Source organism: Phoxinus phoxinus (genome assembly GCF_949152265.1).
Source record: "Phoxinus phoxinus genome assembly, chromosome: 18".
Lineage (NCBI taxonomy): Eukaryota > Metazoa > Chordata > Actinopteri > Cypriniformes > Leuciscidae > Phoxinus > Phoxinus phoxinus.
Genome location: NC_136893.1, coordinates 6,898,509 through 6,911,728, shown reverse-complemented (window position 1 = coordinate 6,911,728; position 13,220 = coordinate 6,898,509). Strand labels below are relative to the sequence as shown.

Here is a 13,220-nt window from a genome sequence, read left to right as displayed (position 1 = left end):
ATTTTGTCATAAATTACTCACCCTCAAGTTGTTCCAAACCTGTATGAGTTTCTTTCTTCTATTGAACACAAAAGAAGATGAAGTGAAGAATGCGAGTAACCAATCAGTTGACGGTAGCCATTGACTTTCATAGTAGGAAAAAAAATACTATGTAAGTCAATGTCTACCCTCAACGGTCTGGTTCCCAACATTACTTTTAAAAAAAATCTTCTTTTGTGTTCAACAGAAGAAAGAAACCCAGACATGTTTGGAACAACATTTAGGTTGAGTAAATTACAAGATTTTCATTTTTGGGTGAGCTATCCCTTTAAGTCAGATTAGATAAGAGATCGTTTTATAGTGTTCTCAACCTCAGTAGCAGTTGTTGAAATGTTCAGCGGGGGTGTTGTGAGGGGGTTTGATGTACGGCTGGCTTCCTACCTCTCTCTCGCTCTGCCTGCCACTCACTGCCCCTCGACCACCAAAGCATTTCCTGCTATTGTGCTGGGGGCTGTGTTTTTTCAGCATGTCAGGCACAAACCAGCTAATATTTCCTTTTAGATTTTCAGAACTGTAAAAAAGATAATCTGGAAAACTTCCAGATTTAACTCGATAATCTGGAAAATTTGCAGATTTAACTTGATAATCTGGAAAACAACAGATTTAACTTGTGTTCAGATAAGAAAGTAGTCAATCCACACACATCTAAACAATTCACAGTTGAACTAAATATGGCGTTTATTATGGTGTGCAGCAATTGGACACAGTAAATTTCTTTTTATTTATTTATTTAATTAATTAATTAATTTGTGTAGAGACACTCTGCAGCAAGCACCTAAATTCATAATCATAAAAAGCACTTTTTTGTTAATAAAATTGGACTGAGCTCATTTAGACACTCGAACAACCGATTTCTGCTATAATAATCATGCAACTTATCAGAGGTCTTTAATTATGTTCAAAAATGTGTATTGTAGTATTGCTAATATTGCTTCTTAATTATAAATTGCTTGGTTTTGCCTAATTTGCATATCGATCTCATTAATATTCTGATTAAAAAGCTAAAAGCTTATTTTATATACATACAGTATCCACTTTGTATAAAAAAATACAGCTTAATGACTTGAGAAGAAAATGCAAGAGATGTACTGCAATGTTTAAAACAGTGAATCTCGCTCCATACACATTAGCAGGCAGAATTCATAATGTGTTTAGCTACCAATAAGAGTATCATGTGCCTGCTCATTAGTACAGATTTGCTGTGCTTAGGGTAACGTAATATATACACACTGGGGCTTGTGCATAATCCTTATTTTGTTGTTGCGCCACACCCTCCTGCAACCACTTTAATTCCAGCTTGGCTCCACACGTTGTTTAGACCAATACTCACAGGAAAACAAACATTCTCTCCGGTTATATGGATGATACTATCTGCTATCAAGAGATTCTCAGAGTCCTTCCTGTCAGATTCAACCCCCTCCTGTCCTGTGAGGATGTCCTGTCAGTATGACGGTGGAGCAACCAGGCGCGTGAGAGGGAGAGGGAAGAGCTTATTTTGCCCCACAAGCCAATGTATGGCTAGATCCCACACAACATTCCAGTCAAGCAAAGCCTCCAGTGATATTTCCCCAGGACTGCTTCTACAGAGGGGTCGAACCTGAGAGCCTCATCAGCAGCAACTACACAGCAAGGTAGGTCGCCTATAGCCCTGTCATTTAGGAAACTAATAATTTGAATAGCATTGATCCCCGATGTAGTTGCTCGGGATATGTTGGCTTTAATGTTCTAATTGGGGAACAAAAACGTAGGTAATTTTTGATATATTTTGTGCCAAAATACTTTTAGTGCAGGGGTGGGCAACTCTGGTCCTTGACGTCCAAACTTGTTAAAAACTTGCTGAACTGGGAAAGGGCAAAAGAGACAGATTTTAGGAAAAAATATCCGAGACACAATTCTCTAAAAGAAGGGACAGGCAACTTTGGCCCTCGAGGTCCAATTTAGGGTTTAGCTCCAACCCAAAAATCTAGCCAGAGTCTTCAGGATTTCTTGAAAATTACAGACATGTATGTTCAATAAAAGTTAGAGCTAAACTGCAGGACAGCATATATTGTGGGCCAAAGTTGTTCGGCCCTGCTTTTAGACGATTGTGTGACAAAATTTTCCCACTAAAATCTGTTACTCTTGGCCTTTCCCAGAATAGCAATTTTTACCCGTACGATAGGTCAAGTGAACAACTGTCTGTTTCTGTCTGCAGAACATGAGCTTCGATCCACACAACTCGTCGTACGACTTCTACAACGGCACGCTGTGGTTTGTCAACGAGTGCACCATCCACCTAGACGAGGACGGCCGACGGATCGCTCTTTTCCTCCTTTACCTGATATTGTTCGTGGTGGGGTTGGCCGAGAACACTGTGGTGGTGTGGGTGAACTGGCGTAGGCGGCATTCGGCGAATGGCGTGCTGTTCTGCGTCATCAACGTGAGCTTGTCCGACTTAATGGTGGTCTTCACCATGCCCTTCTTCATGCTGGAGATGACCATGGACAAGGTTTGGCTGTGGGGCCGCTTCCTTTGCAAGGTCACGCACCTCGTGTACGTCATTAACTTCTACAGCAGCTCCCTTTTCCTGGCCTTCATGACCCTTGAGAGATACTTGTCCTTGGCACGTCCGAACTTACCCGCCTGCTTTCCCCCAAACCAAAAACGCCGCTGGTTGCTCTGCGCCGGGATCTGGCTCTTGTCGCTTGTGCTGGCCTTGCTGGAGAACGTCCACGTTGACCTGTTGGAGTGGGATGAACCGGGCTGCTATATGGTTCCCGAGCAGTACTACACGGAGTGGTTCGTCTCAGTTTCCTTCCTTTGCCTGATATTCCAGTTCCTGGTCCCGGCATCAATCATCATCACCTGCAACGTCTTGATCGCCCGAGCCGTCCGCACATCCCCAGACATCCAGAATCGCCGGGACGTGTGGTTGGTGCACGTGTACTCGCTGGTCTTTGTGGCCTGCTGGCTACCGTACCACTTGGTGTTGTTCTTGTTGACAATCGACGACCTGGAAACGCACCTGTTCTCCTGCAACATGGTCGGGGTGCTGTACTTCTCGTTCAGCCTCGTGCAATGCTTGTCGCTCTTTCACTGCATCGCCAACCCAATCCTCTACAACTTTCTCAGCAAGAGCTTCCGCAGAAATCTAATAAATGCAGTGATCACTCGCATCTCTTCACCGCCGGCCAGCACGCCAGCTAATGCGGTAGCCGGCAACACGGGGACGGCCGCGGTGAAAGAGCGGAAGCTCAGCAACACCAGCACGAGCCACTCCGACATTGGTGCGTGAAGAGGGAAACTCCTAAATGACGATTTTGTGAAGCAAAGCACAAGAAATGGCCTTGTTGAGCCAGATGTTTTTGGTCATTTTCTTGGTTACTAGCCATATTGTCTCTTGTTTTTCTCATCTCAGTATTGTTAACAGTGCAAGGAAGGAAATATTGTCAACCTTTCGTAACCTCTATTTCCACCGGTTCCTTTTGTCACATCTAGGAACTCAGTAATAAAAACCCTAACCACATGCCAGTGTTTGTACAAAGACTGTTTTGATTGTTCTACTCGACAGAAACTTTCACTTAGCCGTCCATACTCTTAATCACAACACCTATAGTGATGATTAAATGGCTTTTTTGAGCTCAGCAGCTTGTTTGTACATATTGTAATGGACATTTCAATTTAAAATGTATTTTAAAAAGTCATGTTTGAGTGAAAGGGGGAGCAAATCGTGGAGGTTAATGTCATTTTGTTTTTGAGCATGTCCTGCACCTGCAATAATGTCTGGAAAATTATTATCGGTCATAGTAATGTTTGTTGAATAAAAATACACTATAAATACTTTTTAACATTGATAACCTGTGGTCTTGTGTTCAAATTTGTCAAAAAAAGATAAGACTCCCTGACTAGTTTTGTTGTAAGTACCGTTTTTATTCAGAAGACAAGAACAGCTGTAGTAAAAGATAACAGATTTCTGATCATGACACTGAACATATATAAATTATATAAATAACACTGAAGTGATATAAGGCAATTGTTTCATGTTGAAAATAAAACGTAGCATGAACATGACATTCCTATCACACGTTCAACATCAAAGAGAGTAGCAAAGAAAGCACTGATAATATGCATTTTCTTCCTAAAAATAAAACCGACTGATTGATAAAGGTGAAGTAGTTGATCAAACTAGGCAATTTATACGGCCATTCTCTTCAGCCATTATTTTTCTGTGGTACATTGAAAATAAGGCTACAACAAACACAACGTCCCAGCAGCTTTCAATAGATACTTTGTGGTATGACCAATAACATCAATTATCAATGGACGGTGTGCCAAATCAATTTTGATGTGAACAAAAAAATTATTTAAACGAACTATGTAAAAGTGTCCCATACAAGAAAGAAGTGTACTAAACAAAAAGGCATATAACTGCTGGGAAAACGAAACAGAAGAACATTGCAGCTTTCAGAAAACAATTGTTTTTATTCATGACAATACCATTTGCACAAAATACTGATATGTGCCGAGTGAAGAAGGTGAACACTGCCATGTGAACCGACTGATATATTAGCACCTCAGTCTGACTCACTTCTCTTTCCTTAAATTTCCCAATGAAATGAATGAACCACATTTGAAGTGTTTTGCTTTACGCACAACATACAAACTATATGATACTGCATCTCAAAACTATTTCTAATTCAGTCAACGTCAAGTGATACACTGCACAACTATAAAAATAACAACTATTCTGTAAAAGAAAAGTACCTTTATTTTATGTTTTAAAAAAAGGACCTTTTTATTTATATCCTTGACCTAGAGCACTGCTTTATTTATCAGAAAATGTAGAAACAGAGTCTTGGTTTATTCTCAACTTGCGCTTGCGTCGTGAAAGAACAAAGGTTACTTTGTGCTTTTTTAGAATAACCAGAGACATTTAGCTTATTGTGATAGAGTTGCCGGAAGAGTATATAGAGGTAATAATCGCACATCAGCACTTGGAACAACATCCTGTTAAAAATGACTTTGTTATTAAAACACTACCAATCAAATGTTTGTTTGTTTTTCCCACTATGGAAGCCAATGGGTCCATCAACTGTTTGATTATCATCATTCTTTAAAATATCAGAAAGAAACTCATACAGGTTTGGAACAACTTGAGGGAAAGTAAAGGATGACAAAATTTTCATTTTTGGGTGAACTATGCCTGAAATTAATAATGCGTTTATACATGGTTCTTCAAAACTGCAGTTTTTGTTAATTGGTCATTTTAAATGACCAGAAAAGTGCCAAACAGTGCTCAGCACACATGTAGACTCCTTCAACAGTGTTCACACACTGCACCTCATGACGTTCTTGGCAAAAGTTTGAAGAAGCTACAATATAAGATAGTTGTATTTTTTATTCCATAGCTTTGATGACTTTATTATTATTCTAAAATGTAAAAAAAAGAATGGAAATAATCATTAAAAATGAAGAGGTGTGTCCAAACGTTTGATCGGCCGTGTAACTTTGCTCAGTATCTCTTGCCATCATGCGGTCAAGAATCAGCACTAAATTTTTAAAATAAAGTTTTACCCTTAATTTAGTCTTTAAAAAACAAGAATCAATCTCATTCTGTATACAACAACACAAAGACGATCACATGATTAAACACTTCATTACATTCTAGGTCTACGGTCACTTGTCCTCGACAACTTACTGAGCAAGTAAACGTGGGCACACAGTGTGACGGAGCGCTCGGAGGGCGGCGTTGTTCAGGTGTCCAGGTTTGGGACGGGCTCTTTAGAGTGGTCGTTATACATGAAGGTCTCCTCGATGTTAAAATCGGGCGGCAGCTGGTCTTTATGGACCTCCATGTGCGAGGAAACCATTTTAAGCGTGGAGAAAAACAATCCGCAGACGGTGCAGCGGTACATGAGGGCGCCCGAGTGCGTCTTTAGGTGGCAGATCATGGTGGATCGGCCACGGAAAAAGCGCAGGCATACTTTGCACTGGTAGGGCTTCTCGCCCGTGTGGATGCGGAGGTGGTAGGTGAACTCGCCCGAATGTGCAAAATGCTTGCCGCAATACCGGCAGCGATACACTTTTTCCCTAAGCCCCGTGCCAGCACCGGAGTTGCCGTTCAGTACGAGTCCGGCTGGAAACGGGACGCCCCCGTGAGCCATTTTGTCCTGCAGGTTGAAGCCCATGCTCAAGTTAAAACCTGCTTTACCCGAGCCGCTCGCCTCCAAAGGCGAGGAGGAGGATGAGGAGTATTCGATGAGCTGGTCTGCCTTGCGCTTGGCCGGCCAAACCTGGCTGCCCTGGAGCTCGCTGGAATGCACGCTGAGATGGTAATGAAACGCGGTTTCGGAGGGGAAGGTCTGCGGACACAGGAAGCAGCGCAGCTCGGCCTGGCCTTCTCCGCTGGTTTCCGGACTGCCGTCGCCCCGTTTCGCCGACGCTCCTTCCTCTGCGTGTACAGACAGGTGTCTCTCCAGCAGTGCACTCTGCAGGAAGGGGTTGGCGCATTGTGGACAAGTGTAAATTGGAAAAAGGTGTGTTAGTGTGTGCCACAGGAGGGCACATCGAGAGGGCTGAGACACCTGGCATACTCCACAGCGTAACGTCCTCAAGCATGCGTGGCTCTGAACGTGGTCCCTCACCGCCTGAAGAAAATGAACATATCCATCATTAATATAGACAAATCAATACAATTCATTGACATATTAAAGTTAAAGAAACTGAATTTTGAAGTAAAATTCTGAACAATATAATTTTTCTACAGTCATAAAAATATTGCAATATTACACACTAATCTAGGTAAATTGTATATTTATGAATCTCACTGACTGAAGTCATTGTCTTCCTTTACCATACAAGCTAGTTAGCAGTATGCAACCAACAGAGTGGTAGCTCATAGGCTACAGGTGAAACTCGAAAAAAATTAATATTGTGCAAAAGTTATTTTATTTCAGTAATTCAACTTAAAAGGTGAAACTAATATATTATATAGACTCATTACATGCAAAGTGAGATATTTTAAGCCTTTATTTGTTATCATTTTGATGATTATGGCTTACAGCTTATGAAAACCCCAAATTCAAAATCTCAGAAAATTAGAATATTACATGAAATCAATTAAAAATACAATATTAAATTATTATTACAATTATTACATTATTAAATACAGAAATGTCGGCCCTCTGAAAAGTATCATCATGCATATGTACTCAGTACTTGGTTTGGGCCCCTTTTGCATGAATTACTGCCTCAATGCGGCGAAATAAATTAACTTTTGCACGATATTCAAATTTTTCAAGTTTCACCTGTATATGATAATGAAAATAAATAGTTTGGTTGCTGTAATATTTACTCTGCTGTAATAATTTTATCTGTTTACTGTCTACTTAAATAGCTGAAAAACTGTGAAGCGATGTTTACTTTTTTTGTACATTTTTCTTTTGAATATTATATTTATATATTTAATATTAATAATATAATTAATATATATATATATATATATATTTCATAATGATTGATTATATGTATATAAAACATGAATATAATGTTTAATGAATTAATCATTATAAAATGTAGCTTTTTAAAACATGTTACTTTAATATTATTTATATACTATTTGAGTATTTATCAATATTTTGAATGAGCTTTTATTCATTATAGTTTATGGTTTAATAATTTTCTTGGGTGCTTTTGTCACTTGTATTAGTTTTTATATTTAGCTTTTAATTTATTTAATTTAGTTTTAGTTAATTTAGTAAATACGTTTTTTATATAAAAATATAAGTATATATTATATATATATATAAATTATCAAATTTCAGTTTTATTTCAATTTAATAATTAAGACACAAGCATTATGATTCAAAGTCGTCACGTTGCACCTGATTAGGACACGATATAAGGCTTATAAACAAAAAAAAATGTATGCTCCACTAACTTTGAAATCATTTGCTATGGATTTAGCACAAATGGCGCACTGCAGTTCCCCTCCTTGCCCTTGGGAGGCTCCGTTCAGTAGGTCGGGATTTTGAGGGACGCATCTGGCTGCTGACTGACGTCTATGGAGAATCAATGCAGACTCGGCCCGGAATTGCTGCTCACAAACGTCACAGGAGAAGAGCAAGATGCCCACGTGTGTGAGGGCGTGTGCGACACCAGCAGAACGGTCCGAGAAGGAGGCGCCACAAATTAGACACGAACCCGTTTCCGAGAGGTGCGTCTCAGCGTGAGTTCGTATGATGTCGTTTTCCACCGGAAGCAGCATCCCGCACGATTTGCATGGCTGCGATGACGCCAGCTGGCCGAGAGATGCCCCGTTTTCACCGTTCTCAATGCACATCAAGTCCTCGTCGTCCTCTTCCTCCACGATGAAGTGCTCCTCCTCGTCGCTCAGTTCAATAATGTCCTCCGACAGTGCTCGCCACTGATCGCCACTTTCCGTATGCTCTTCCTGTAGGCGGTGCCTCTTTCTTGCATCATCTTCCTCAAAAAAATCGGAATCTTTGATTGGTCCTGTAACAGCCCCAAGCTGCAAACTGTCCAAGGGGTCACCGGAGGACGACGAAGGGGCGCAGGTTTCACCTCCAAGCTGGGCTGAAGAATCAGGAATGGAACATGGTTCCTGAGACCCAAACATTGACTTGCTACCATTAACAACAAGCTGGTCCACTGAGTTGCTTCCTGCATTTTCTTCTTCATCCTCCTGCTCAGTCTTGAGCTGCAAAGCAAGACAAGGAAGAGCATCTGCAGAATGGTTACTGTCCGAAGGACTCAGCTTGTTGGTCACCTGCTGGTTGTAACCCAAATGCACCTGCAAGTCTTCGTTTTTAGGTGACTGGGTGGTCAAGTGGGAGCGATTCAACCTGCCGTTCTTGCCTTGAGAAACCGGAGATGGAGTCACAGGTGTGGGAGCGGCTGAAGAAGAGAGCGAGGAGCAGGACGTTGCGGAGGATGAGCAAACGGACACGGCGTTGGCGGACACCATATTACTTTCCGTATCCCCATCGGCCACCGGGTCTCTAGAGCTGGAGCTCTGCAGGTCAGGAAAGGTGGCATGGCAAGCGCTCACCAACTCCCTCACGCCGAGCCTTTCCGCCAACTCGTACAGCACACCCACATTGATCAAATCCGTGAATATCTCACCCGTGTAAATAAAAGTCAACACCTTCTCGAGATTGGCGGCAGAGACAAAGTCCAGAGAGAAGGTGGTGGGAATGCCATCCTGGTTGCGGGAACCTCTGGAGAAGAGGCTGTTAAAGTGCGTGCAAGAGCACGCCAGTACTACACGATGAGCCGGGAAGGAGCGGCCCCCGACCTGGAGGACGACGTCACACAGGAGGCGAGACAGGCGGCAGCGGTTGAGCTCGGAGAGGAGACGGGCCGCGTGGCCAGAGCCCTGCAGCCTGATCCGCATGCCTGGCAATAATGACCAAAGCCAGGATTTGGACTGAAACAAAGAGAAGTGAATCAAAAAGGGTTACAAGATACAGATGAAATTAGATGCACTTATATTCAGTACTTAAAGAGGGAAATATCACTGTACCACCTATATGCTACGTTCACGTAATTACCGTAAATAAGAGATGACATGACGGTGTACTTGGAGCTGTTCGCGACACGTCCTCGGATTCGGTCACTACACTTAGCTTCATTGACTTCCATTCTCATATGCATAATGTGTCATGCGAAAAGTCTTGCATTTCTCTGCGTAAAAAATGTAAAAGTTTTGCATTTTGCTGCATAATTTTTTTACAAGTTTTGCATTTTGCTGCGTTCCAAAGCTGCCAATTCGCATCACGTGTGTCCAGTAGAAGATCGATACCTCATTGTGTTCTCTTGGCTAAATTACTAGAATATAACTAATATAACAACATTTTTGTAAAGTCAAGTAGATTGTATATTTTTTTTTACATTTTGAGTGTATTACTATTTGATATAAATATACGTAAAATTCATATTTATAAAAAAAGATGCCAAATCACGACCGCTGATTTCGCATGCTCAAAGTCTAGTGTGACCACCGCTTTATGCGTTTCTCTTGCACTATTAACTCAAAAATAAATCGGCAGTTCTGTGGTACAAGGAGTAGTTTTCAGAAATCGTTACGTAATTATGACATGGCATGAACACAACTATAGTACAGTAGAGGTAGGGCCTTTCCAAATACCAACACTCGTAGCGCGTGCACGAGACAGGAAGTAAGATCGCAAGACTGTCCCTTGTCTAAAAAATGCCAAAGTGCAGTGCCCTTAAAGGAGAACTCCGGTCAATTTTAACATTGAGCTCAATTTTTTGTAAATTTGGAGTGCTGTCAATACAGAGAACAACGACAAAAATCAGTCGATTGTCGAGTTCACGCGCGTGATCATAAGTAACTAAACCTCTGCGCGTGAACTCGACAATTGACTACTTTGGACTTCGACCGAAAACAGGATGTAAATACAGGTATTTGCGCTGGCTGAAATAATTCATTTTTATTCATATCTTTCACATCTACTGCAGTCAGATTCACTCGTGTTCACTCTGAAGGAATCATCTAACATGGCTGGGCACTTGTAATGACATATCAAAGATGTTAAGAGGCTGAAAGCAGGTTTAAAACGTGCCCCATCGAAGTCAACAGGGTGCAAATTTTAAAAATAGGATAACACGGTGTAGGCAACACCGATTTTTGTCGTTGTTCTCTGTATTGACAGCACCCCAAATTTACTAAAAATTGAGCTCAATGTTAAAACTGACCGGAGTTCTTCTTTAATGCACACTAAACCCACACTAATGCTGCATCAGAGTGGTATTCAAGGCTAAGCGTATATATCCCATCATGCATTACGTTCGGGAAATCACGTGGCCCGAAATCGCCAGATAGAGAGGAAAACATTCTACTGCAAGTTAAATTAATTAGATATTACATGTAATTTGGTAGTAAAAAAAATTGTTAAAGTGTCATTTTATGGGTGCAAAGAGGAGTAGGCTGTGTGTATTTTGTACAACATTTGCAACTGTTTTTTATCACTTAATTAGAAGCACCACAATTTTAAATGGTGTCTTATGTTACACACCACACAGGGACTACATTTACATTTATGCATTTGGCAGACGCTTTTATCCAAAGCGACTTACATTGAAATGTCAAGTTGCAAGCACCAATGCTCTACTGTTTATTAAAATAATAATAATAATAATTAACTTTTGAAAATCAAATTTAAGCTCTGTAAAGACTTTTTTTGCAACACTATAAGTGTGTCTCATCGGGTAATAAAAAGTTCTACACACACTTGCAGTCTTCACACCTACTTGAACACTTAGGCCAAATACAGGAAATACGTCATGCAAGTAGACAAATGGTCAAGTGCAAAGACCGCAAGTGTGGGTATTTGGAAAGGCAAAGGCCCTACACTACATTGTTGTCATATGACCTAATCACTCTCTCTGCCCGTCCGATTTATGTTTGAAACATTTAACGTAGAATAATGGCTACTATTTAATGTATTTGTTTCTGTTTGTAACAGAGTCTGTTATTATTAGTAGCCTATATACTGCACAGAATTAGTAAAGTAACGTTAGTAGGCCTATTGTATTAAGATCATCGCCGATGTGACAGGTGCTTGAAAAATAAGAGGGCTTGGTGACGTCAGCCAAATCGTAATTTCGTTTCAGCTGATTCAATTATTTCAGAATTATTGTAAGATTAAAAAAAAAAAAATTATTGTGATGAAAGATTATGAAGACAAACATTATTTCAAATAAAGTGCACGTCTTATAAAACATGCCCAATATCCTCCTAAAAACTAACTAACTAAATAAAATATAGCCTAATTTATTTCCACTACACATGAAATTACACACTTAACTTAAGTTTACATTTATCACCAACTAGTTTCAACACAGAAAGTCAGGATAGCTTTAGATATGTTTGCTGTATGTGTATATCTAATTTAAAAAAAATACACAAACAGACAATTCATAAATGCACAAATGTAAAAAATAAAATCCACACATGAATAATACAATTCCTGAACAACTGGTGTCCTAACAAAGACTGTCCACACACAAATAGATTTGTGTTTTGGGGGTTAACACAACATTTGCCACCCCTCTGTAACAAAAATGTATATTTAAATATGTGCAGAAAAACAATCTAGGGTGCAATAAAACTGCTCATTGCATCTTTATTTAGTACATCATTCGTTTAGCTGTAGCTAACCGGTTACCGTTGGATTCCATTAGCATGTGTGGCTAAGTAGCACGTAAGCATCATCTATCGCAGTGGAAATAAAACTGACCGATGTGCCACTAACTAGTACTCAGAAACCATATAACAACTCAAATGTTTGCTTACCCGGAGTGTGCTGCTAGGTTGCGATAGATAAATAATCCAACTCGGATCCTGTTAGCCCAGACAGTCGTCCCTGCATAGACAAGGCGGTGTTTCAAAGCCTAGTAAGCTGCCTACCTAGATCACTCGGTTGTGTCAGAACGTATCTGTGATGCCCAGAACTACTGTCCAAGGTAAAGTGCTCACTATATTTTTAATACACGGCCATTGTGCCATAAAGGACTGAACAAATTCAACACCGAGCACTAAGAATGAGCGCCTCCCATGGAAATACATGTAATCTCTGGCTTGCTACTGTAAAACACGTCCACATTCCCTCAGCAAACATGTTTTTTTGGTCCCATTAAGAAAAAAACGCTCATAAATCATACTAAGTGATGTTTTTTTGAAAATGTAAAAATGCAATTTTCTGTGATGGGTAGGTTTAGGGCATAAATGTACAGTTTTTAGGCCTACAGTATAAAAAAAATGTCTATGGAATGTCCCCATAAAACATGAAAACCCAATATGTGTGTGTGTCCAGTATTTTTCTTCTGATGGCCCACATTGGAATTGATACTGGATTTTAAGGATAATGTATTATGGCGACAGATCGATGGACAAATTTGTCCCAATAATTTAGGGAATACTCGAACCACACATACACACCCACACAAATAAAATTCACATTTTTTTTCTGCTCACATTTGTTCAGATGTAATTAAAGGCATCCAGTCTTCTGTTGTCATCCAGTTTTCTTGTTGAAGTCACAGACACATTTTAATGTGTGAAAGAGTGGTCTAATTTAAGAAGTGGTCAATTTAGGAACATTTTGGAAGAGTGGCTGCAGCTAAGCAAACTACTGTATGTTCATGACGATTTTCAG

General features: G+C 40.3%; 2 protein-coding genes across 2 annotated transcripts; one reads left to right on the top strand and one right to left on the bottom strand.

Annotated features, from left to right (window-relative positions):
* Positions 1 to 1,343: 1,343 nt before the first annotated feature.
* ackr5 (atypical chemokine receptor 5) lies at positions 1,344 to 4,741 on the top strand. The gene is made up of 2 exons (XM_079588080.1): positions 1,344 to 1,670; positions 2,234 to 4,741. The coding sequence occupies exon 2, from the start codon at positions 2,237 to 2,239 to the stop codon at positions 3,311 to 3,313; it is 1,077 nt and encodes a 358-aa protein (XP_079444206.1). The 5' UTR covers positions 1,344 to 1,670; positions 2,234 to 2,236; the 3' UTR covers positions 3,314 to 4,741.
* zbtb39 (zinc finger and BTB domain containing 39) lies at positions 4,729 to 12,674 on the bottom strand. The gene is made up of 3 exons (XM_079588062.1): positions 12,359 to 12,674; positions 7,958 to 9,466; positions 4,729 to 6,665 (listed from the first exon to the last, which is right to left on the bottom strand). Exons 2-3 carry the CDS (start codon positions 9,431 to 9,433, stop codon positions 5,772 to 5,774), a joined length of 2,370 nt encoding a protein of 789 aa, XP_079444188.1. The 5' UTR covers positions 9,434 to 9,466; positions 12,359 to 12,674; the 3' UTR covers positions 4,729 to 5,771.
* Between the last annotated feature and the right edge of the window lie 546 nt (positions 12,675 to 13,220).